Genomic DNA, 27,169 nt, shown 5'->3' with positions numbered 1-27,169 from the left:
GGGGATTTCACCTTAATGCCTGTAGGCGGAAGGACGGGCAGTATCCGAAACGTTCACGTGATCTATGGTGCTAAAAGCCCAATTTAGTTATACCAGTATTTCCCAATAAATAATCAATTCTCATCTAATACACACACCAAAATTTTAAGTGAGTATTCTGAAGCAATGCATAGAACCATCTGTTAAAAGCAAAAATAATCAATGCGTTAAGTACATTACATAACATTCTACCTACAACAGTTCAGGAACCTACAGTATGCTCGGTGACAGAGGAATCAGAGGTGGCAAACAACAAGAAAGAAGGTGGAAGCTGCAAATGAGTATAGAGCTCTGTATCACAGTGCATAATACACTAGAGAAAACATGCAGAAGAGAAGAATTATACATTTAGAAGCAGGGAATAAGCAGTTTGGAGGTGATAAATATATTCTTAGCTTCTCTTCTCTCACTTTTATAGAAATAAATCACAAGAAAAATCTCTTGCTCCTGAGGATCACAGGACGTAAATCACACTTCTCCAGGTCTGGTAGACTTTTGTCAGGATCGTAAATATTCTTATCTCTGTAGTGTCTTGGATTTCTGCTCTCTTGGAGAACTCTCATCCAGCTCTGCATCCACAGGCAGAGACTGTATGTCCCAGAATTAGGATGAAGAGCAGAAAAAGGAGTTTGGGCTTTACCTTAAAACTAGTTGTAACATCACATCTTCACAATGCAAACCAATGAGTGTTCTGAACAATGCCAAGGAGACCACACAGAGCTGGAAAATGATAAACATTGTCAGTTTTTCGTCTGGAAATTTTACATTTCCAATCTTCCCTGCATACAACATTACAAAATGGCTCTGACAGAATGTCATGCTTTATAAAACAGTGTTAGTAAGATATTTCATTTTGTCAGCACCTCTATTTGATTTTTTTTTTTAAAGTTGTCTAGAGCTATACGCATAACATGTTACATTTTAACAAAATACAATCCAGAATTTTCCTTCAAATAAGCTATTAAAAAAGCAGTAATTTACCAGTCTTTAATATTATTCAAATTTATTAATTTAACTCAGCATGAAGTGAACCCTGTAACTTCCAATACAGTGTGTTAGTTTTTACCTCTGACATAGAATTTGAACCAACTAAAGGTCTTTTCTGACAGAAAAATTATAAATCACCTCAAGTTTCTGTTGCTTTAAGTATAAGGAATGATTAGAGTTCTACACATTAAGAAGCAGAATGCTTCTATACATATAGCTTAAGGTACTAACATAAACCAGGACTAAATAAGTCATTTTTATCAGAATCTACTCCATGCGGCGTGTTCACAATCCCTCCACTACGGGTCACTTGAACATCTGGGAACCATAGCAAGGCATGAAGATCCTTTCTGTGAGACCAGGAGAAAGGAAAGAAAAACAGGATTCCTCATAGGAATTGCATGCTTGCCTTTTTGGCAAAGGTCTGATCAAATATACCCATAACTAGGTATTTCAGTAGTCACACTCAGCAGAGACAAAAATCATACCCATTCTGTGACAGGCATCCCACTTTCACAATTGCTTTAGGACAGACTAGAAACATGGACTTCTACAGGCTTTTTTGGTCACTAATTAGACATACAACACTTTCAAAGCTATCGTTCAGTACATTTCTACCTGCCAGATGCTCGCTAGACCACACAGTTATGTCCAACATGGTAGAAGCATGAGCTCTAAGTTTTCACGGACCACAGCACCATCATCTCCCTGCCTCTTAATGCGTATTTCCTTGGGCACATTGTCCTGCACCGCTCTCCCCTAGAAACAGTATCTCACAGCTGGCTTAGACTCCAGGACCAGGCTGACTCTTGGGAGAATTATTTAGCATAAGCTGACCCTTTGCTAGAGTTTCAAGTTGGTGTTTAAAATCTTGCCTCTATGTTAATTATGTAAACTCAGATAATTAATGTATGAAATTAATGGCAGTTTTCAGTAGCTAACAAAAGAAACAGATTAGGACAAAATAAGGAAAAAGCTACAGATACTTCTCTACCTCATTTTTTCAGTCACTGAACATCCTTTGTAATTCGTTCAGGATTAAATCCAGCATCCTGCCTCTGCATGGCTTCTCCTCCACACTATGGAATTTCCTCCTCTTCTCTGCAGTCACTTCCCTCACTCCCACTGTTAAAATGCTCTATTCTAGCTCTGCAGCAGCACATTGCTTGTTCCTCTCTCCAGCCCATGCTTTCTCAAGATGTCAACTTAAAGACTCTTTGTTTCACCATTTCCAGTTCTCTCTTTCAGACAAGTAACTCAGCTCCCCTACAATATGATTGGCTGCCCATGGTGACCAAAACCAGATGAATGCATATATTTCTTGAAAAATACGTATACATACATGTATTTTCCCTTCCTTGGTAGCTATATCTGTGGAACAGCTAAACAGCAAAGTTTAAGTGAACCTCACTTGATAGCCTCTGAAAAGCAGAAGTTTCTTTGATTGCCTTCCCTAGTTTGGTCACTGAACTAACACCCAGAGAAGAACAAGAGAAAGGGAAAAAGCAGAGGGACGAGAACCAGGGAACACTCATGAGCTGTCTTGCAGTGAAGCAACGTGGAGCTCAAACTTGTCCTGCCACCGCTGTCCACTGCTTGTACTAGGAGCCAACAGGAAGGTGCTAGTTAGTCCAAGACCTCATGTCTACAGAAATAGATGGAAAAAGTAAAAGGGCAAGAGAAGAAGAAATAACCAGAATTGGAGTTTTAATAGGAACAGGAGTTGAAGATCTTCACAACAAGCTTTTGGAAGAAGTCAGATCCTTGCATGAAAGGTGTGTTTTAGCCGGGGGACAGAGGGAAATTCTTATTTCCTCTGTGAAATTTACTGAGAGCCAAGTCTAACTTTTCTTCATACTGTGAAAGTTCAAAAAAACCCTGCTACTGCCTTAAATTTTTCTGTATTTAGGAAAGTTCATTTTATAGGAAAACATTTCTCATTTGTCTTTGCAACCATATTGCAAATCAGGAATCATCTGAATAAGTAAAGCTAGGCTATTTTTGTATTTTGTAAAAAGAAAAGTTTTAATATATGCTCAGGAGACAAAGAGGATAGTATTTTTACAAGTCCTTTTGGCTACCTGTCTGTACATAAGTTTAACCCTGTGAATTATTAGTAAGTATTTTCATCAATAATAACGTATGCAGCTTTTGTGCTATGGAAACACAGAAGGCTGCAGTTCTGGCTTTTGCACTTGGCCAAGTTATACTGCAGAAAACTCATTTAGCATCACAGAACCATTTTGGCTGAGATCCCGAGTTGCTCGGGGCTGCAGAATTCTTTACAATTCCCATCTCGTTTGCCTATGGAACAGTAATTAATGATTAGCAGAGAAAACAGCATTTGCATTTTTGTTGACAGAGGCTGTTTCAGTTTTCAGAGTTAATCCATCTTAGAGATGCAATAACTGCAGCATATATCCACATTTGCATGCACTCACATTTCGAAACAAATTTCAGATGAAGCTACGGTCCCTAATACACGAATTTAATGCATGTGCTGGTGTTCTGGCTTCTCTTGTACCTGAGCTAAAACAACATTCTTTATTTCATTTATGAAAATATGTGCATCACACAAGATTCATCCAAGACTGCCAGCCAAGCAAGGCTCAGAAGGGTAGTCCAGTGCAACGAGTAGTCATTTTCTCTGCCAGAAGATTCAGCTGTTAGCAAAGGTAACTGTCATCTCTGTCAGCTAGCTCTCCGGCCACTGTGGTGCATTGTGCCTAGGCTGCGAAGGGGCTCACTGCAAATTTGAGATAAACCTTACTACACAGAGGAGTGAAGGCAAAGAAAAGAAAGCAGCAATCGGATCACTTGAGCAAGAAAATACCTTCTTTCAATCAAAGAAGAAAACAGGCAACACCACAGTTTAACAAACCTGCTATAACAATACGGACTTGATTCCTGAGAAATATATTGGCAATACTGCAATTCACAACTTGGATCAATTTGGAGACATCCTTACAGGTCTCCCGTCATCTCCCACAAGGACTATTTGAAAATGCTTGTTGCTTGGCAAAACTCCAAAGATCAAAAATGCTCCTCACCACAAGTGTATTTGTAAGTCCCAGGGTGAGTTATCTACAGCAGCACTAATTCAGCAGTATCCAGAATAAAAATGCTTCCAAATTTACCTTTAATCTTCTAACAGAAACCAGACTTCCAGAAGCCCTCATCTCCCTCTATCCCATTTCCAGTATGTGTGAAACCACCTCACACCTTTATCAACTTAGTATAGTGGTAGCTAAATGTCATCACACACACACATACACACCCCCCAAAAAAAATTGAGGAGGTGGAGAAATCACATATTTGGGTGGGAGGAGAAAATTCCTAGTTAAACAGATACCCACTGAATACAGGGAATCTCCCATTTAAATATTTAACCTACATCCACGCTGAGTACCTGAACTTCCTTCCTGCTTGTCTTACCCGGAATGGTGTGTTGATTCGGCTAGTAAGTGTATCTAGGATATGCACATTCTCATGTCGGTGCAGCAAAATAAAACGGAGGAAAATCTTGAGGAGGGCTGGCTCTGAAACACTACGCAAAAAGAGATCCAGGTATGCAGTAGTAGTCATCACTTCTTCCACAGTCACCTACAAGCAAAAATACTGTAAATGTAAACACACTGCACACACAAAATATCCATCCATCCTCTGCAGCTGTATACCTGGCAAGGACTCTAAGCTCTCCGTACATAACACGGCCACAAAAACATTGAGGTCTTTGCTTCTAAATTTGCAAAGAGCGTGCTTCTGAATGACTCAGAAGCATTTCCACCTCATTTCTTATCTGTCTTGCTTCCCCAGGAAAAAAAAAAACCTCCCCCAAACTGACACCCCAAATCTCACACATACTGAAATACAAAGAGCCAAATCATGCTAGAAGCTCCCCACCACCTTTCTGCCCATGTCAGCTCTTTTGCATCACACTTCTGTCATCCTTCAGAAGCATTTTCAGATGTTGTGAATACCTGCATCTACCACTGTATTAAAAATAAATGACAGAGCACAATCAAAGCAGAGTACAAACTCATGGTTCTAGAGCTTTAAAGAAAAAAATCCCCATAGCTATTCAGGATTTTGCCACAATTTTCCTTCTTTTTATTTTCCCACAGCACAATTCCTCATCTCAGTCAATTTTTAAAAGGAGTATGTATATACATACATATGCACACAAACCAAAACCCAAGATCTTCGCTGCTGACTATTTGTATATCAAAATACAATTCAAATATCCATGCGACATTTGCATACCATAACCCACACTGCTCCGCTTATGGCACTCCTTTGGAGCTTATCTATACACAGTATGCACTGGCAAAGCACAGAAAATTCCAAAGGCCACCTCTGCACCATGCAATGCTGTTGCAAAGTCAGCTTTTTAAAAATAGTTACCCAGGAACCTAATAAGCTTAAGTGCACAAAGATAAACCCTTAAATACAAGAATCTGCCTATATGAAAGGAAGTATTAAACATCTTTTGTTCACCAAACTTAGCTGGATAAATGAAAAGACTGATTTTATTAAAAAAAAAAAAAAAAGAATCAAAGCTGTCACTTAAGAGCTAAGAGGATTTAGAAAATACTCAGAAGGGCAGCATTTACGTAACATGCTGTAAATAATAAAATCCCTGTTCCATTATGCTGCATGTTAGCCACGTACACAGTAATGTCACGCTGCAAACGTTCTCTTTAAAGCATTTAAGATCACAAGCTTCTTCTGGCTGGTTACACAGAACATAGGAATGCTGTACGCAGCCTGCAGACCTTACGGAGGCAGAGCACCAACGAGGAGAGCAGAGAGAAGCTCTAACGTTAAGGTCATTGATTCACTCTCATTTGGAGGCTTTAATCTAATACTCAGCTACACCATCCTTAATACAGTGGGCTACTAGCTCATTTTGGCATTAGAAACAAAGCACCAGTGAAGTAGCAATAGTCGAATTTTTCACCAGGATAGGAAATAAGTTCACCTTCTTGGTTTATCGCAGTAAGGTTGGTCAAAATCAAGCATTAAAATTGAACAGTGAAAGGAAAGGAATGAGGCATACTTTCACAGGATCTGTGAGCTTTCTAAGGATAAGTAAACAACAGCTAGACATATTTTCTAGATCTGCAGTTGTATGTTCAGTGCCACCAAAACCAGAAATAAGAATATAGTTCTTTCACAAAATAATATCTATCAACATACAGTCCAACTCAGAACACAGTTTATGAATTCATTCCTCCTCCTTCCACCACAAGCGTCAAGTGAAAAAAAAAAAAAAAAAAGTTAAGTTACCTTGTTAAGCACCCCGAAATTACAAATTGCCAGAATTAGCACTATGGCTACAGTCCTAACTCAAATTCTGTATTACTGTAAATATGATAAACCAAACAGGCTTATGCACATACACACAGTTTTCCAGAGGACTACTGCCACATTTCAACCACCAAAAAACCTGCTCAGGAAACGAGCCAGGGTTGTGAAACAAAGGAAATTGTTTGGTTTTTGTTTGGTTTTTTTTTTTTTTTTTTTTCTCTCTCCTTTGGCCAAAAGGTGTGAGGACTTGTCAAGTAAAAAAGAATGGCTTTCTGATTAAAGCTGTTGACTGTTGCCCTGAGAACTGGCTTGTTTGTTTGTTTTTTGATAGCAGCAAACTGTAAAAAGCAAATCCCAAGAAATCCATCATGTGAAATCATTATGACAGCATACAGTTCATTGAAGAGTTTAAACCCTCCGCCAAGGAAAGGCCAGAGAGAAGTAATACATTGTTATGTCTCTGTGTCACTTCTCCTTCATCCTTTATGGGGAAAAGGAAGCACGTTCTTGGCCTGCAGGTTTCACAGATGTTCACTGACAGCAGAGGAATGGGCCTATGTATATATATAAAATACTGAAGTGTAAATGAAAGCAAGAAAAGACAGCAGGTTCACAAGTGCAGCGACCTTTCTCTGAAACCGATGCTGTTCGGACAATTCATCCTACATTTGCATCAGTGAGAGAAACCCATGTGCTTTTCAGAGTGCATATCATGAATGAAACAAAGAGCAGAAGAAAGCCAGCTAGAGACTACTTTAGAAAAGAAATGTTCAATTCTGAGAGCATGTACAGTGCTCCTAACAGCTTGAGGACTAGACAAAAAAAGAAATCATGTTTACCGTAGCCAACACTTCACCGATACCACTAAACAGAGCTAGAAGCTCTGTTTCCAATGATTAATGAAGCCCAAATAGTTCACAAAGGAGTTACTTATAACCTTCTTAAATCTTAATTATTTGAATTGAGCTTTTCTGTGCAGGGTGCCACATTACACTTAATTTTTAGTTCTTCTTGGGAAAGAAGTTGCTGAGTCTGCTTAACCATTTTCTAAGAAGGAGGGAAGATGACTAAGTTTTGTCAAGATTTAAATGGATTTCTAAGAATCTTTTTTGATTTTTCAATGAAAACGCACTGCCTTATCCACAATCCTAGCTTCACCTTTGCAATAAGTGAAGCTAGGATCTGTTTCGCAGCTCACTGTGCAACACTCAAAGCAGGCAAGTTAACGCTGGACAAGTGATTTTAATGCTATCGTGTTCTAGAAGTTCCAGTGCTCTCTCAGCGCACCTTTGTGCCCAACTTGTCCACACGAACCAGCACAGAGACCATCCTTCTGCTTCCTCACAAGAGCAAATCAAACAAAAATATTGCTTTTCAGCATTTGAAATGAAAGCCACATATGCAGCTTAGGAAAAAGATCAATTAAACTGACAAGCAGACATCTGTGCTTTTACCATTATATCTTATTTTGCCACCTTGCATTCTGGGTTTGCTTCTCCCTTTTACCATAGCTGACAGTAAGTGTAACTTCTGAAGATTTGAGGCACCTAAAGAAGTATTCAAAAAGGCTAATTTTAGCTCTATGAGGCTAATTTTCCTTTTACTCAATGGGATACATTAGCCTGCTCTGAATGAGCCTCTAGAGAACTCACTTTTTTTGCAATTAACTAGAGAAGGATGTTGGAGAAATCAGTTACACTAGGCAAAAACCAGCCTAGGCAAAAACTCTTTTAACTCTGTAAACCTTTTCTGCAGATCACATTATACATAATACATTGAGGGTTGAAATTGAGACTCGTTCAATTTGTGCAGTTATTATTGAAGAACACTGTTTTCTAAGACACCAAAGCCATGCTATTAAGCTTCATTCACACTACCTGCTGGTTGTCTCTCCTTAAACTAATGTCTCATGAGACAGATTTGGGGAAAGCAGGGAGATCCTTTCTAATAAATTCAAATCAGTACTTAGGTAAACAACAGAAGAACAAATGCTCCTAGAAAACAAAACATTGACTACCCATGTCAGGCATGTCCACTACAGTCAAATCCTGAGGCAAGTTACAAAAACTTTATATCATTGTAAACATTGATTACAGTATAATTTGTCCAAGTAAGCTTTTAGCTAGCCCTCAGAACTGAGGTGAACATCTTTGAAAGGATGATAAAAAACAAGGCCAAACTTTCACACATCCACAAACCTGATATTTAATTTGAAAATTCTTCACCTCTGATAATTCAAGTATCAAGGAAAATACCATAACAAAGGGAGATGAATAAAATTAAGACAAGGTAGTTTTCTAGAAAGTCCTTTGCTAAGTGACTAAATTTCAAGCTATGTTTTGGTAAGAATATTTCAGCAATATTAAAATCCACCACTGCCACAACAGCAAAAATAAAAACCTACCAGCAGCACCCCTTGCATTAGATCCTTTCTACTAATGGTAAAGACTAGAGATACCTCTGCTCCTAAAATAAAATTGTAGGATTGAAAATGAAAAATTAGAAAAATTCATATCCGTTGCATTAATCAGGCCAGTATTCTACCATTTCTATTTTCATTATCCACAGTTGTAACAATTAAAATCTGTTGGAATTTTTTTTTCAATATACATATAAATGTAAAGTGTCTACCTAAAGATACCATTTAAAACCTCATCCACACGTTTTTCTTTACAACAATCAGTTGTCATAGATATTTTTGAAGATGTAGGCTGCTACAAAAGGGACTACCTGAGATTCTTCATAGCCAGACAGATATTTGATTAGAGATTATTGAAAACAGAAAGCCACTTTTAGCCTTGTAATACCCTTCTCTAATTACGTAATAATTTTTAGCAAATCTTTTCTTGCCTCGTCTGATGACTGATTAGATGGTGAGGCAGAACACGGTAAAGAGATCCAGCTTTTACAAGTCACTGTGCCAAGTAATACCAAAGAGCCAGAAATTACTGTCATTGAGAGTTCAGTTTAATATATTACACTCACTGTGTTAGACCAATTACACTGATTCTTTATTACTGGCCATTTTCCCTTGGGATCCACACAGTATATTTTCTAATTTACAGCTTCATGCCCTCTTACAGGAATATGGCTATCATGATTCCTCCTTTCCTTCACGTTTCCCTTCCTTACAAGGATTTCATATTGCCTATGAAGAGACCATGAATGTTCTCATTAGAACTTATCCTCTAGATCCACAAGCAATTTAAACCCGAATAAGCCCACCTCACTGACAAAAAAATTCCAACCATTCCCACTCTCTTTCTCCTTTCTCTTCATTTTCAGTTTCTCGCCCCCTGCTTATACTGGCAGAAGGGTTCATGCTTCACTTCACTGCCCAGTGAATTGGCTCAGGGAATTGATTCAGGTTAAAACTATCCAGGAAATAAAGCTGAGTTTTAACCTCAATCAGTTTCCCATCTGAACAGTCCCGGCAGAAGAGAGGGGGGACAAACGGGATCGGGGCAGAGGAAGTTTGCACACCGGGGGAAGCAGAAAACGAGAACTGCTTCAACTTCCTTCAGCTTACGTTTATAAACCGGTTCAGTTCATACCAGGTTAAAATTCAATTCAACTGCAGTATTTGATGCAGAAAGCGAAAGGCACCTTTAACATGTATCCACTTCGTAGCCAGTAAAATTAAGTTTTGTAGCTATTAATGGGCTTCTCCAAAGCATAAGACTATTCAAAGTTTTCCAGTAACACTTAGTTTACAGCTTTTTACAGCAGCTCTCCAAATGTTTTTCAGCAAGGTGAAAGATGGTATTATTTCTAAATGGGAACTGACATTCTTGTAGGATATTTATAAAGATGCTCCTTCTAATCTGTACGGTATAATTTACAGGTCGTTTCCCCCTAGCTGAGCTGTGCAATCATCAAGTGGGTATTGTTGAATTAACACAGTAGCATACCATGTTAGAGGTTTTCTTTTAGATGGGTTAGTGCACAAGAGAACTGAGGTCCATTTGACAGAGCTTATTTGACACAACCATGCCAGTGCTTCCACAGAGCGATTCTGTTCACTTGGCCAACAGCAACTTTTTACACTAAAAATCTGGTACAAGTTTCCATTACTCAGATTCAAAGAAGCCTTCCAAGTAAAAAAATAATTATATCATAGTTAGCAATTAAATGCCATGTAATAAGTAATGCTAAGACATTAAAAATTTGCTTTTATCATATAATGTCAAATTTTTAGCACTATCTTCAATAAATTGAAATAACATAAATTACAAACACTCAAGATGTTCCGAATAGCTATCTTTGCTACCCAAATTCTCTGAATGCCAAATTAAAATTAAATTATGTGCACTTACAGTAAAGAGATGTATATAACCCATCTGAGATGTATCAAAGATAGCATAGTATTTATATATACCAGTGTGGCTCCTAATTACCTAGCACATGGTTTTGACTGCACAATATATACATATTAAAGACCTTCTGAAAAAGATTTCATTCAGATTTCTACAATAGTGCTGCAACTACCTAAAAGAATAAGGTAAATAAGCACTTTCTACTACCAAATATATAAAGACTAAAACAAGGCAATAAGGCCTCTAGCAGAACCAGTAAAACAGACTTCAACAGGGTTATTCTGGATTCACTCTGGGATTTCAATTAGGTTTTAACTGAAGAGAAAATTAGTCTTATTTGATTACTTGGGCCCTTGTACAATTTGGCCCCAGAAGACCTTATATTTTTTTGATAGAGCTCCAAAAGGTTAGTTTTGAAAGTGAAGCAAGAAATAGCCAATGAAATATGTGACAGAAGTTTAACGGTATGGCTCTGTGCCGGAGCAGAGTTATACCTTCTCACAAGTATTCTTTTCTTAAGTACCAAAACCTAGGAAAGAACGTACAGAACTGCATAATTTCAAGTTGTAAGTGACATGGCATCAAAAAATACCAGTCTTAAATTAAGAACAGATTCTGCCAGATAGTCTTAATTTTCTTAACTCCCAGACACACCAGAAAGAATAAAAGATCGTTTGGGCAAAAATTTAAATCATGGATTGTTACTACAAAAAGAAAACTACCAAATTAACCTTTTCTTTAGCTCCGTATCTTTACAGACAAAATATTTTATTCCTTCTGTATTTAACTGAATTTGTACAGAAATAAGGAATTTGTGACCTTGCACAAAGACAAACCCCCCTGAACAATGTCATTGAATCACTTTTTTTGATGTCTCAAGAAACTCAGATATCAGAAGTAAGGGAGGTAATTCTGTTGTAAAAAGTACAATAAACTCTAGACAATCAAAGGACAAGACAGGGCTATCCAGCACAGCCAGTTAATGCATATCCCTAGCTACATAATACAAATCTGGGCTCTGTCTACCCATTCGGCAACATGCAGCTTCTGAGATACAAACATATTTGTCAATTGCTCATTGCACGTGTAGGTGGGATAACCCACACAAAGTGACAAGACTAGTACAGAGCAGGTATAAATTAGGCTACAAGAACGTACTATATTTAGGATACTTATCTTTGAGAAATGAAGTTAGGGAGTCATAAACTTGAGAATGTTTGGGTTATTTAAGCACATTGCAGTTAATCTGCTATATAAATAACCTTCTTCACAGAGCTCACTGTGAAAAAGAGGTTATTTCAAGCTAGCTAGCTAGCCCAATCAATTTGAAAGTTCCTTAACTGGGAAAAAACTGAACTAGCAAATTCTTTTTTCAACTCCATACTAGCTTCCTCAGATAAAAACATAAAAATCACACCAAGGAAAATATGTTGGTCTCCCCACCCCCTGACTTATTCATAGAAACCCTTCTCTATCCTCAACACTCTTGCACCGTTTCATTCACACAGTGAACTGTGTACATAGTAAGTATGTATAGGGAGACAATCTGCAAAAATTTAAAAATGGCAGAGCTTACTACATAGTTCCATAAATGTTACAGACATTTCAAGATAACGCATATACATACCTCAAAGCTTTGGAGCACTTACTGAAATTCTGAACTACTTTTACTGAAATTCTACTTACTGAAATTCTGATGCTACTTTTACCAAAATTCTTGTTTGATAGTCCAATGTTTTAAGTTGGGAGAAGAGAAGGAAGTCAAGCAAAGGAGACAGGAGGTCTGCATAGATGAAATAGGAGCTTCTAACAAAACTGAAACATAAAAAGGAAGAGATGGAAGCAGGGACAGGCGACCCAGGAAGAATATGGAAAAACTGCCTGAGTGTGCAAGGAGAGGATTAGGAAAACCAAAGCCCAGCTGGAGTTGAAGGGCTTCAACAGCAAAAGGAAAGCTATGAAAAATGTGTGCCCGCTGCTGAATGGGGAAGGGGACCATGGTGACAAAATGCATGGAAAAAGCCACAGAACTCAACGCTTTCCTCACCTTGGTCTTTACTAGCAAGATTTGTCTTCAGTAATCCCAGGTCCCTAAGGTGAGGGTGGAAGTCTGGAGCAAGGAAGACTTGCCCTTAGAGGAGGGAGATGAGGTTAGGGAACGTTTAAACATACTGGACATACATAAGTCCATGGGGCCTGACAGGTTGCATCCCTGACTGTTGAGGTCACTCTTGGTTTTCGAAAGGTTGTGGCTACCTGAAGAGGCTCCTGACGACCAGGAGTAAACATGTCACTCCAGCCTTCAAGAAGGATGATCCAAGGAACTACAGGCTGGTCAGCCTCACATCGATCCCTGGGAAGGGGATGGAGTAAAACCTCCTGGAGGCCATTTCCAAACATATTAAGGAGAAGGTGGGGACTGGGAGTAGTCAGCATGGATTTACTAATGGGAAATCAAGCCTGACCAACTTGGTAGCCTTCTACAATAAGATGACTGGCTCGATGGGTAAATGGAGAGCAGTTATTATTTATCTTGCAAGGCTTTTGACACCATCTCTTGTACAACATCCTCATAGACAAAATTATGAAGAACGCACTGGATAAGTGGACAGTGAGCTGGATCAAAAACTAGGAACTGCTGGGCTCAAAGGATTTTGATCAGCAATGCAAAGTCCAGCTAGAGGCCAGTGATGTGTAGTCTGCGCTGGGGCCAATATTGTTTAATATCTTCATTAATGACCTAGATGATGAAATGGAGCATGCCCACATGTAAGTTCGTAGATGTTGCAAAACTGGGAGGAGTAGTTGATAGACTGGATGGCTGTGCTGCCATTCAGAGGGATCTTGACAGTCTGAAGAAAGAGGCAAACAGGGACCTCATGAAGTTCAATAATAAATGCAAAGCCCTGCGCCTGGGGCAGAATAATCCCAGGCACAAGTGCACACTGGGGACCAAGTGGCTGGAAAGCAGCTTTGCAAGAAAGAACCTGCAGGTCCTTGTGAACAAAAAATTGGCCACGAGCCAGCAATGTGCCCTTGTGATGAAGATGACCTGCAGCCTCCTGGGCTACATTAAGAGTATTGTTAGCACGTTGGTGGGGGGCATCCTTCCCCTTTACTCAGTACTGGTAAGATGTATCTAGAGTGCTGGGCTCCCCAGTAGAAGAGACACACTACCATACTGGAGCAAGTCCAGCAAAGGCCCAAAAGATGATTATGGGATGGGAGCATCTGTAATATGCGGAGAGGCTGAGAGAGCTGGGACTGTTCAACCTGGAAAAGAGAAGGCTCAGGCAGGATCTTATCCATGTGTACAAACAGCTGCTGGGAAGAAGCAAAAAAGATGAAGCCAAACTGTTCTCAGTGGTGCTCAGTGAAAGGACAAGAAGCAATGGGCCACAAACTGAAATCCAGGAAATTCCAACTGGACATCAGAAAAAAAAAATAAAAACAAACAAAGACCACAGACTTTTCTACTGTATGGGTGGTCAAACACTGGAACAGTGTTACCCAAAGAGAGTGCACCATCTCCAGCTTTGGAGATATTCAACATCCAACTGGACACGTCTCTGAGCAACCTGCTCTAGCTGACCCTGCTCTGAGCAAGGGGGTTCGACAGGACAATCTCCAGAGGTGCCTGCCAACCTCAGCCATTCTGTGATTCTGTGAAGAAACAGGAGGAAGGAAGAAACTGGTCAGCACCTATCATCTACAATATAGGCTTAGCTTTAATCTAAAAGCGAGTAACCCTCCTCATACCAGACATTTTGCTCATATCTGAATACATCAGTTGCAAAGGCAAACTGATGTTGTTGTTACTTCCCAAGGGATTAAAAGCTAATAAGACTATTAGCTACACAATTTATCTAATAGTGCTTGTACAGCTGTTAGGCTTATTTTATATACTTGAATCAACTAAATTTGATTTGGTGATCAGACAGGAAGTCACATTAACATGATTTGTTTATGTTGCTGCTGTTGTTTTAAACAGAAATCAAGTTCTACCACATTGAGAACAGAAAAGATTGAAGACTTCTTTCTTAGATGTCTACATTCTTGACTGGAGCTCTCTTTGCAAAAACGATAAATGCAAGTCTGTGTCTTGCTGCAGAACAATTTTTTTCCACAAAACATTACTTCTTGAAGAAAAACTAGAATATAGTACAGAAAGAACAGGTCTGAAGTAGTACGCCTACCCAATAGTCATTCAAGAGCAGAGCCAGAAGCTCATCTCCCTTCTGATTTTTGCATTAAGGTAGAACCATGGGTGCCAGATTGGGTGTGGGATGTTAAGGCTTGAATGCCTTAGGTCAGGTCTGGACTCCTTTCCTTCCTTCCTTCCTTCCATGTCTATCACCAAGAGTTATCAGAAGCAGCTGTTCCAAAACAGTTAAGTTCCAGAAATAAGATATATGGGTACCCTTAGGAAGATGTACCAATAATTATCATCTCTTCTTACCACCCCTCCCTTTAACCTTCCATAGATCCGTCTTCCTAATCAGGTATTTATACCATGCTCCATTACTCATTGCATTTGAACTCATAAGCCAGAATGAGTCAGAACAACCCAAACGAATGATTGGATAAAAACTAAAATCTTCAGCCACAAGTAGACTTTAGGATAGCAAAACAGCTTCATTAAGTTTAAAAGAAAAAGAAGATCCATTTAGTATTGTGTTCAATGAAAGAACTTCTGTTTTAAAAACCACCATGGTGCATCTGGCCTTTCTCTCATTTTGGCCTTTCACAAATTTTTCTTAACCTAAAGGTTAATTACAACACTTAAGTCCCCAAATGGGTGATACAGTTTTCAAAGCCTACTCCTCAACTTAGCACGAATCTTTTCAATGGCTACTAGAAATTATTTTAATGTATGAAAGAGCTGTTTCAGCATAATTATCTGTCTTAGTGCATAGATATCTGTCCCAAAAGCAAAGATGTGAAATATTTATTTTCTGTTAAATTAATGCGGGGCACAGTCCAGAAAGACTGAAGAGATCAAATGTACGTCTATTTACTTGTTTCCTTTTGCTATGGAGTTTTGGTCTCTCATACGTGAGAACCTTGTATCAGATCCACTAGATGGTGCAATCCATCTTCTCCATTAAATGCATTTGAAGTTTATACACATAAGTAGTTAATTTTTAAAGAGGAAGAAGTCAAACTTAATGCTAATCAAGGAAAGGTTTATTACTGGAAGAACAAGGCACCAAACAGAATGCAGGGGTTCAGGAAAGATCTAGGCTTGAAACTCACATATGTTAGCAGCCAACATCTCCACTTTCAAGAGAAATACGATTTCGCCCAATTTCAGAGTATATAAATGAGATTGAACAAAATTTCCATCACATGAAAAAAAAAGTAATCAGAACAGCAGGCTTTAAATGATTTAAGTAACATCAACAAGGAAATAATCAACCCAATAGGGGGTTAGCAGATTTACTGACCAATAAGAATGGCATTCAGCAGCATGGTAGTATTCAAAACAACCTAAAATTTGTCTTAAGTACTTCAGAGGTAAAAACAGTACCCACTAAGACCAGAATCCCACAGCTACATTCTGATATGTCTCTTGTTACCCATAACCTTGACCTAAAGCTGGTTAGCTTTTTACTTCTGATTCTAATTCCCAGTCTTGGTAAGGGATTACGTCGAGATACAGAAATAGAAAAAATTACTGCCAGGTAAGGAGGTGAACTATCTCAATGACAGGCTACAGCCTTGATCTGGATCGCAGCCAAATTTTATTTTAGCCCTCTCCAAGTTCCCAAATGTTTGAGGTCTGTTGAATCATTGAAGAAGATTCTGTACTGCTTATTACTTTCTTGGTGACTACTTACCACAAAGAATTGTGTGCACTGCCAAGACAAGTCCTAGACTAGAAAGCAGGGTGTGTTTCACTGGCCTCCTAGAAAATGGAACAGGTGCAGTGCTTTCTGCTTGGCAGGCTAAGTAAAAATTAGTAGACCTTCAAGTAGTAATTTATTAGTCCTCTCCTGGCAGTTTTTGGTGGATTTTTACTCTCAGCAAGTCCTACTTTTTCTCCTCAAACAATGTGTTGTTTTTACAGGACAGTGAATACTGTTAATTGACACATTCTGCAACAGTTGGAAATGTAGTTTCCTGCAGCCTAACAAAAAAAAAAAAAATTAATTCACCAACATCAGTGACATATTTTGCAAAGGATAACCCCTAAAATTCAAAGAAAAATTGATTTTTTTTTTCAAAGCAACATAAATTGCACCCTAATACATTAGGAAATTGATACCAAACTCTGTCTTCTCCACTTTATGAAAATAGCTCTACCAACTGTGATAAGGAAGTACAAAACAATACCAACTTTGCTAAAATTAGCGTAATATTTCTTGACTGAACATGTTCCTTGTGGGCATTTTCCTTTTGGAAAATGTTCATCTGGAAAAAAAATCCTCATGGAAACGTGTCTGCCATGATGAAATGTTGTCTAAAAGGTCACTGCTTTTTTGATGATATGTCAGCCTAGCACAACAGAAAATATTTTGGTTCTTCATTTCACTTAAGAATTTTAAACATTCTCAGAAATACCTATATCTTGCTTAATAATCTGTATAGCGTAAATAGAAAGTATTGAACAAAAAGATGGAAAGTTAGCCTAGAAACTTACTCAATTATATGGAAGTCACTACTGACAGTACATTTAATAGTATCTTTACACAGAGATCATCCATAATGCTTTTTACCCGTTATTATTTTGTGTCATGCTTGCATACACCACTGACCTTATGGAGCGCAGGAGCCATTACTGGCACCAAAAATCCATTGTAAATGTAATTCACAAGCTGGTTACGTATCAAGGGATGTGCCACCTAAGGGGGGGGGGGGGGGGGGGGGGAAGAGAAAGACACAGAACAGTTCCAGTGAGATTTAAAACAAGAGAGGGCACAGACTACTATTAGCCACTACCAAAACCCTTTCCCATTTAACAAGACATGTTCATTTGTCCTTCTCAGCAGCATTTGCTATGATTCAGGGTCTTAAAGATTTTTCCTTCTTCAAAGAAATACATGAACTATGTTTAATTACAGTAAGCCTGCCAAATTTAGAGAACAGGGCTTTTCAATCTCCCTGCATGCTGACTAAGATGAATGGATGGACAGAAAAGCGTGTATACCCATGCATCAAAGGAAGATTTGAGATTCTAAATTTAGCTTCTGCAACCTCGTCAGGGTCACTTGAAGGTGGATTTGCCATTGTTAACTTGTCCTCTTACAGGAAGAAAAAGCAGAACAGCTGCTTTCGTATGGTTCAAGAGTAGGTAAACCAAAGTGCTCTCTAGCTATGGTGTAAGAACATACTGTTCACATGCCCTTCTCCCAACCACGGTAAAACAAACAGAAATGAAAACAAAACCTACATTATTAATTCATTAGGTTGGTTAGGAGCTTTAAAAAAAATGAACTGTTATTAGAAGCCAAAAACTTACTTTTATAATGAAGCATTTATTTTGTTTTCACAAAGAAAACCTTATCAATTCATGCATTTAAAAGAAATTTGATAAAAGCAAAAAAAAAAAAATTCCATTCAGAAGCATTCTAAGTTAATATATTCTGTTTGAACTCCACATAGAGACTGGAATGCCACAGCCTACATGTGGCCACAAATACATTCTCCCACTTGCAATTCTTCCCAGACTTCCTTTAGTTTGTAACCCTTACTTTGGAAAGGGGAAGAAAAAGGGTTGCCCTTCCTATGCTGCAATCCAGGGCAAAATTAGAAATTGGCAAGAGGTCTTGGCTACACTATCCCTTTTTAATCTCTGGTAAAAGTTTTTTGGGTCAACACAGAACAAGCCACACCATGAAAACCATTCCATGCACAGAGCAAAAATTCCTGCAGTAACTGAGCTTTCAGTTCAGCTGAAGAAAGACTATAAAGACACAACCAAGCAGCAGTCAGAAACTGCTCTTTCTGCATGTCAGCTGAAGATCCTTAACCATTTTGAGTTTAGTTGAAAAGTGTTTTTAAAATAATATGCTCTTCTTCAATTTGTCTGTAGTAACCTTTATAGTAATTTAAAAAAAAAGGTATCAAATATGACCTCCTACAAATGTAGATCTGTAGAAAAATTCCGCTTACACACCAAAATGAATATTGTCTCCTCTTCACATTTAAACATGCATGTTAAAAATCTGATATATTGCATTTAAAGAATGACAGCTACTATTATTTTTGCTTGTTCAATGCTTTAATAGTCAATCAGTTGCTTTGCTGTATTTCACACACATCCCACTAAAACATATCTTTTATTTAACAGTAAACGTGACTAAATTTTCAATCCTATGCAGCACTTTTCTTCAAGTAACACATAAATCCACAGTTTCTGTAGAATTTATATCATGTTTTAATAAAATACTGGACGAGGGTTCTAAAGGGTTTTCTAGCCTTAAAAACAATCTAAACAGACAAAAATCTCATTTTACATTTAGATCAGAGAAAAAAAATAGTAAGGGATCAAAGCCAGAAAAAGAAATTGTAATGAAGAAATAATCATTAAGAACAGAGAGTGGATTCAAAACAGGCCAATCTAAAATGAATTTATATTTCTAGGAAGATACCTAAATTCTACTTGGAAAGTATGCAGAACTTGCCAACAGGCAAAACAGACTATTTTCTTTTGTACGCTATTATGAGAGCTTAGACAAACACAGAATGTTTTTCAGTGCTTAAATATACAAAGACTACATTTTCCCACATGTAAGGCATTCAACTTACTTTTAGTATCAACAATAGTATTAAAATGCAATAAACTTTTTTTTTTGAAAACAGAAAATCTTCCCAATTACATTATGAAATATCAAGGCGCCACACAAATCTACTGCTTTCATTTGAAACATTTGTCACCTGAAAATCAAAAACATATTAATTCATCCTTTTAACCAGGACAGACAGCACACAGTATTCACTTTGTAAGCAATTTATTTTAGTGTAACTTAAAAAGTCCATGCCATTGATAGAAGTAAATAAACTCCATAATTTACAAACTTCTGCAGAAGTTTGTAAAAAACTACTACTTGAAAAGGACAGGCCAACTCTGCTCCATTACCTGTATCACAGCATTGCAAAATTCAAGGGAATTCATGAATTGTACAAGGGCTGGTGACAAGAGCCAGTCATCTTTCAGCAGACAGTGCCACTCTTCTCCTTTTTCTTCCAGCTTTGTAGGCAAAGATGAATAGAGGCCACTTAGTCCTGTTGCTAGCACCTGTATTTCAAAAACAGAAGAGAAATAAGTTGACTTTCCAACTGTCCATCTGCTTGAATGGCAATGCCACAAATTGTTTCTCTTACTAGTTTTAGTAACATAAGAGAGTGTTGAGATTAATTTAATTTCCTTTTGAAAGAGTCCTGTGGCAGAAAGACATGAATATTTTAAAGAGGCTTCCATATAATATCCTTCTTCCAAGACCTGGTATTTAGGAGAAAGTGATTGGGAAAAGCAGGTAGTCTTATATTTTTTTTTTTTAATCCCAAGTTATAATTTCTTTTTAAATACTTGTAAAATCATTTTACACTTTCCTTTAGTCCCTTCCACAAGAAGCCGTCACTGTCATATATCTACAGCTTGTCTTTTGTTGGGGATTTGAATGTTACTGCTTACACATGCCTATATGAAGTGATTTCACTTGGAAATATGAAACATTAGAAATGGAGGGGGAAAGCGCCCCATCAACAAAAATGAAGTTCGGCCTCATGTAGACCACAGATATATGTTGACTTTCATTCCTAGGCACTTGAATGCAGCTGAATCCACTTTAAAATAATTCTAACTGTTTGTAATTTCTCATTTTCCTTTCTTATTTATTTGGAAGGGGGAAGGGAAGAGATTAAAAAAAGCCTGAAATAAGTTACTGTATAGACATTGTTTCCAGTGATATTAAGGCTTACAGATGATTTATGTAGAATATATCACTGAAGCACAAGATTGTATTTTTAGTTACAATTTAAAAATCATATTTCCAAAAAGGTTCTTAAATTTTACTGAATATATCTAGAGTATTGGGAGTTTCAGACCAAGTTTTTAATTATTAAAGTTATTTGAAGCTAGAAATTTTCTAAATATTATTTACAACTCTTATCCTTGTGACACGATTTTATAGAACTTCAGGATAATTTTTAAGACGATCCTCATTTTAATGGGATCATTATGACTCAGCACTCAGCCTGATGGAAATCTTTTTCATTTTCATTCAACAGATTCTTTAAGAATTTTTCCTCTTTCTATAAAGGGCTGCTTGGCATCTACAGGGCTAGACAGTCAAAGCTCAGATGAAACATCATGTTTCATCTATTAGAAAACAAACAGTTGACAATGTGCAGGTCAAGGACCAAGAGTTCACAGAAGGGGATTCACGTTTTGATCATATGCAAGCCTAACCAATTATAATTGCTAACCCATCCAGTCAGACGAATGCTGTCTTTCTGAATGCCTTCCATTCCTAAATCACATAATTTTGAAGATGGATTTATTCTGGCGTACCTACTTAAGCCAAATATTAAGGCGGGGGGGGGGGGAATACTGGGGAAAATTCACTGCTTTAGCACACTGTGCTACTTTTTTATACACATATATACATAGATATATAAAGAAAGATGCTGGAAAAATGTTAAAAAACTAAGAAGCTGAAGCCACTGAACAAAACTTTATCAATCACTTTCTTCTATAACCAGAATCTTTCTAGCTTTTTCTCTCTCTCACGGTAGAAGACCTCAAAGCAAAAAGTTAGGAAGATCTTACTAGGCCTATAGAACTACCTATATGTAACCCACACACAGACTTACAGTCACAAACCCAGGCTTCAGACGATTCTATGAAGGAAAAAAAATTCTGAAGAGAGAATTTGAGTTTCTTTTGTGTTGCAACCTGTTAATTAATGCACACTTGGATTTTTCATTGTCTGCTTAAAATTTAATTGCTATTCATAAATGCATACTTACCTTCTCAGTAAGCAATCTGATTTTCAGAGCCGTGCACTATCCACATTTCTCCTTTATATGGAAGTTTAGTCCTTAAGCACAAGAAACTGCCCTTGAGTGAAACATACTACTCTTCACTAAAAGGAGCAGTGAATTCACAGTCAGTCAATGTCTTGAAATGAAGAATTTAGTTTGTCTGACTTACTGACGTAAGAAATGACAGATGTAGCTGCTAAAATCTGTAAAGCTTAAAAAGCTCTTATTTTTGCTATGAAGTACAATGCAAATGGCTCTATGTGAAATTATGTTTCAAAGCACTGAGATAGAGAGTAGCCACTGGAAGCAAATTTCATCTCTTTATGAAAATTTTCAAATGTTTTTTTACCTAGAAGTATATGGTATAAACAGTATCACCATCTGAAATTACTGACAGAACTCTTCACATGCTTTAAGCAGGCATATAAAATAATGCATATATGTAGACTAGACTATGGAGTTTTAGTCAGTAAAATGATAAACACCAATTAAAAAAAAATCTGAAAGGTAAAGAAATTAATGAATTCAGGTCCTGGAAGTGCAAGATTGATTTTATTTTTTGTTTTATCCAGAGCAGTGTCCTTTTAAACTTCTCCCAATGTTTGTCAAGTCAACCCTACATCATCATCTACTTTTACAAGCATCTCCAGCAGTTTCTTTCTTACCATCGAGTCGTGAGTCTCTCTGCAAACCAGTCTCGATTTATTTACTTTCTCACAGAACACACTATGTGATTTGTAATCCCAGACACATCATATGATTAAAATGTGTTGTTAATATATAATCAATTGCTATCTGGCCAATTCTTTCCTTTTAGTAATTCCCTTTCCTCCGATATCCGTAGTCTTTCTATCTCTGTGCAGCCTCTACTTTTCAAGGACATTGCAGAGCCATACCTCCTCCTGCTTTAATGCCTGCTTTCCTATGCTGCGAGGTATTTACAAATGCAAAGTTTTATGGAGAGCCTTTGAGATGCTGTCATGCTCAAAATTCTTTAGAAACATTGTTTTCTTATTATAATGCTGATCAGACAATATCTTCAATCAGCTTCAGAAAAAACTTTCAGGTCAAAACACGATAAAAGTTATATGGCAGGAAAATCTCTGTAAAATCAGAAAACTTTGCCCAGGAGTTTGTCTACATATTCTGTGTTAAGAACATTTGTTAGTGATGTATCTTACAGCAGCCTGTCCCCTTCCTTCTGTATAGTTTATTTGCATACAGCTTTGAATACCACGGACAATCTAGTTTTAAAAAGCTGCTAACCAAAGTTAGCTCAAAAAAAATAGTATCAAGAAAGCCTTCAGGTTCACTTTAGCACCGATCTAACACTGATTCAGTTATATGAGGCAGCAGAGATTTATGACCAGACCCTGTCCCAGGGCATGTCTATACTATGCAATAAGGCATAGTAAAGAAAACCCTATATGCTACCAACCAACTCGTCCCCAGAACCAGAGACAGCATCAACAGAGTGCCACCCAAATGCCACTCCTATCAGCACAGGACTGCGCTAGCTCTTTTGCAGAGCAGCTGAGGCCACATCTGCACTGATTTGAGTGATATACAGCAATGCCGCTGACACCCACAGAGTCTTCCACCAGAACAAAACCTATTCCTTCAGCTCATCACACTCAAATTCAAAAAAGATTTTGTGCTAGTGAGCTAATTCTATGCCACTGCATTAAAGTTTTATTATAGACTTAGGCCAGTCTCATTACTGTTCAGAAAAGTCTGATTTTAGCACATTTTGACAAGAAGTCTTCCTAATTAGAATGATTGTCAATCATGGCTCCCTGCTGTTAGAAGGTTAATATAGCTGGCTTTTATCTTCAGTGTAAAAAGGCTGCTTTTTTTTTTTTTTAATTAATTGGAAGATGTAATTATGGAAGTTATAGCATGGATCCAATAATAGTATCTGTCTCAGGGACAGTTTGAGAATCAAGTTCATATTCTTTAGCAGCATCTATTAAACAAGGTCAACAGGAATCTCTCAGCACAAGAAATTCGACGCAATATTTACAACTGACAAAGGAAATCATTTAGGAGTTTTGCTCTGGAACTTGTAGGCCTCCTCCAGCCTGCAAACCTGGCTCTGCCCTGCTGCTCAAAGGACATAGCAGTCTCAGAGTAAATGGAAACCTACAGCTGAAATAACTGTCATGCACTAATGCTTAAGGAAGGGATTCTAGTGTTCTCTGTTCTAAAGCTCTCTGCTTTAGTAGCTACGTAAGGCTCCCCTCCACTTCATTTTTTCTGGCATTTATTAAACTAAAATGCAAGCCACACAGAAGATAAAAGAATCCGTCAAAAAACTGGCACATAAGAGCAACTTTTCTATAGAACGATATTTGGTTTTGAACCTATCCATTGCAGATCACAAACTGATTTTTATGACAAGGCATGAAGAAGCAGATGTTGTCGTGTCCATTCTGCTTTAGCTTTAAAACTGCAGTAAGGCAGCTTTGTTTGTTAAATTAGATTATTTACTTGTTTAACAGCAAAGGTTTTCTATTCATGTAGTCAACTTGATTTGCCAGATCTAACAACGCAGCACTACTACCAAGTTTTGTAACAGAGCACAACATAGCAAGATGGTGGTTTGCCTGAGACAGCTGCAGAAAGGTCCAATTCTGTGACAAAGAGCAAGTCTCCCTTTTATCTTACAAAAATATTACATTTCTATAACACTCACACTATTTCCACACTTATTTTTTGAACTGTTTAACTGATGTGGCAAGCACAGCGCACCTAAGCTAGCACTGCCACCAGAAACAGCCACTTCAGAACACCTTATTCCCATTTCTCACTCCCTTCACGCCCAGAATCTCACAGGGACCTCACAGTGAGGCAGAACAGGTTTCCCTCCCACCGAGTTCTGCTATAACTTCCATCAGTTTCCCAATTCAATTCACTGTGTGACTGCAAAAACACTTGTGCTGGCCCAAAAGCACAAGACACTGGTATGGAAACAAGGAGCAAGACTGCGTTTGGCAGTAGGGCTGGCTTAAACAGCATTATAATTTGTGAAATAGCTGTTAGCAGAAACAAATGTGTTACAATACATCTTTATCAAAAATGACAGAAAAGGATGAGAATACAGGGGAGACAGTTAGTTTAGCAATCAAGATCAAGGAAACCAAGAACAACTTACTGGGCAAAAATAGGTGTTTTCTGCTATGTGGTTTGCAACAACGTTGTTTTCTGCAGACAGAGACATTATGAAAAGCAGTGCATCACGGGCCTGCTGGCCTACTGTTCCTTCTCGATGGATGAAGGGAATCAGGAGGGAAAATATGAGGAAATTGGCAGCTCCTTGGTCCTCACTGGTATGGAAAAAGAGTTCCAAAATGGAGGGATCTTTGGCTATTATAGAGCAGAGCTGGTTCAAGAGGACGACCAACTCTGTTTCCACTGTTGGAGTGGCTGTTCCTGAGCAGGAACTCAGCAACATCATCAAAGGCTTCAGGATGGGCTTGTGATGCAGCAAAGGCTGATGAGACTGGGTTACTAGCATTTCATACATTTTGAGTTGCTCGATTTTTGTCTCATCGGTGAACTCTCGCCGTAGGCTCCAAAGAAAAAGCTTCTCCATGATGTTTTCCGAGACCACAAACTCCAGAATAGGCCCCATTGAGGCATCCTTTGCTTGCTCCTCAATTAATAAGAAAAGCATGTGCTCCACATAATTCTGAACAGTGCTGGCCTCATCAGGGGAAATTGCCCCATACTTTGCCTGAGTGTTTTTCAAAGGATCATGCTTCTCTAAGATTTTCAGAACCTAAAGAGAAACAAATGCATTTCAGTTATTTGAACGTATTTTTTAAAAATATGCGCTTACCCCTAAAAGGGAAAAAAAAAAATAAAAAAAAAATCAAAATTCTTAACACAAAAAGCCCAAACTCTTTTTATGCTTTTAGTTTTTGTCTGTCAAGCTTTCTAAATTTCAAATTTTCACATTTGGTATGTATGAGGCCAAAATGTAATAATTTTGTTCACTTTTATAAGCACCTAAATTTGCCACTTGTCCTGTTGCTGAAAACTGGGGGTTCTCTGAAGTATGGATAAACTAGGTTCCCTTAACCTTCAGAAATTGAGTTTCAATGATGTTTGCAATAATGTTTGTTTCTTTGTCACAGAGAACTGAAATCAAAGGGCCTGCTCTTCAGCCACAGTAACTGTGCTCAGGAGTATCAATATCATGAGATGACTTGCAGCAGTAAGAGTGGCAGAGGCCCACAGACCTGATCTTTCCTTGCCACATCTTATATGATACCAAATGGCCACTGATGCGCACATACTCTTGCAACATTCGACACAGATTTAGGATTGAGTAACAATTGTAATCCCAGCACTTATACCCCTGGATTAAATTCTGTTCTGCATGCAATCAATGAAGCTCCTTGTCTGCGAAAAAACCACTGTCCAGCAATTCTGTGGAGGATAACTGCCACAAAACCACAAAGGAACAGCGGCTCCCCTAACATGACAGCATCACTAGAGTTAAGTGAGAAAAAGTGGCTCTTGAACAATGGCTCCTCTGACACTGGAAACATCTCAGAAACACCAGCATTCACCTGGCTTGCTTCTCAGGATAGCCAAAAAGCAGCAAAAGCAGCAGCAAAGAAATCAATTTTACATACACTGTTAGTTATTCATATTACCGCAGCAAATAAGACCTTATATTATGGTGCTTGGAGCAAAACATCTTTGCCTAAAAGCAATTATAATACTGATGACATGCAAACAATTTTTAGAATATGCTAAAGTGCATAATCTACATCTATCCATAATAAACAACACTGCATACAGCTTTGCATCATGCATCTAATGTATTTTACAAAAGCTAGGCAAGCCTTACCCAGCACAAGGAAAGGAAGTACAGAAGTTTGCAGCAAGAAGGTCCAAGTCACAGTGAGTCACTAGGAAAGCCAGTAAGGAGATCTAGGCCTTCCATAAGACATTACCATGGCCTACCACTTCCCTTTTAGATGTAAATCTGGAGTTCAAAGTGCGATTAGTAAAGGCCAACCATACCTTAAAAGGTCAATTACCTTTGTGTTTTAAAATGTTTCAATGTCATCTGTTACATTCTCCATGAAAGATGTTTGTTCCTGAGCAATTCAGGATTTTCCCCAAAATAAGAATGAAGCAAATTTCTGTTAATGCAGCCTACTTCAAATCAATAAAACTAATTAACATTACCTGTGCCCAGTGTGTTCTAAACACTATCATGCATGTTTCTGGGTCAACACCCTGTAGGCTTGGAGCCTGCCGATTTTTGCTGATACTGGTTCCAGAGGACATTATAAATTTTTCAAAGGTCAAGCCAACTAGGCCATGCTGGATTTCTTTTGAAAACCCTGTAGTTAGCTACAGATGTTCAACCATCATGATGAGACTGATATTGTGTTTCGAGCTTTGGTATCCATAGAAATCTGTGTTAAAAAGAAAACAAAAACACACATATATACTATGCACATCAAATTATAGTGTATAACAAAAAAGAACATACTTAAAGACAACAC

The 27,169-nt window shown here is 38.0% G+C and overlaps 1 protein-coding gene across 1 annotated transcript in view; it reads right to left on the bottom strand.

The window, feature by feature from the left end:
• FHIP1A (FHF complex subunit HOOK interacting protein 1A) overlaps window positions 1–26,948 on the bottom strand; it is a gene marked incomplete at both ends in the record, with an annotated part of 37,883 nt that extends 10,935 nt beyond the window's left edge. Inside the window, 6 exons of the mRNA XM_082315271.1 lie at window positions 680–759; window positions 4,462–4,629; window positions 17,411–17,497; window positions 19,735–19,893; window positions 24,796–25,422; window positions 26,847–26,948. Coding sequence (XP_082171397.1) covers window positions 680–759; window positions 4,462–4,629; window positions 17,411–17,497; window positions 19,735–19,893; window positions 24,796–25,422; window positions 26,847–26,948 — 1,223 coding nt within the window. The remainder of the gene's footprint in view (window positions 1–679; window positions 760–4,461; window positions 4,630–17,410; window positions 17,498–19,734; window positions 19,894–24,795; window positions 25,423–26,846) is intronic.
• Between the last annotated feature and the right edge of the window lie 221 nt (window positions 26,949–27,169).

The sequence above is a fragment of the Platalea leucorodia genome, assembly GCF_965183815.1.
Source record: "Platalea leucorodia genome assembly, chromosome: 6".
In the NCBI taxonomy this organism is placed as follows: Eukaryota; Metazoa; Chordata; class Aves; order Pelecaniformes; family Threskiornithidae; genus Platalea; species Platalea leucorodia.
The sequence above is the reverse complement of the archived record's forward strand: the minus strand, read 5'-3'. Positions and strand labels throughout refer to the sequence as shown.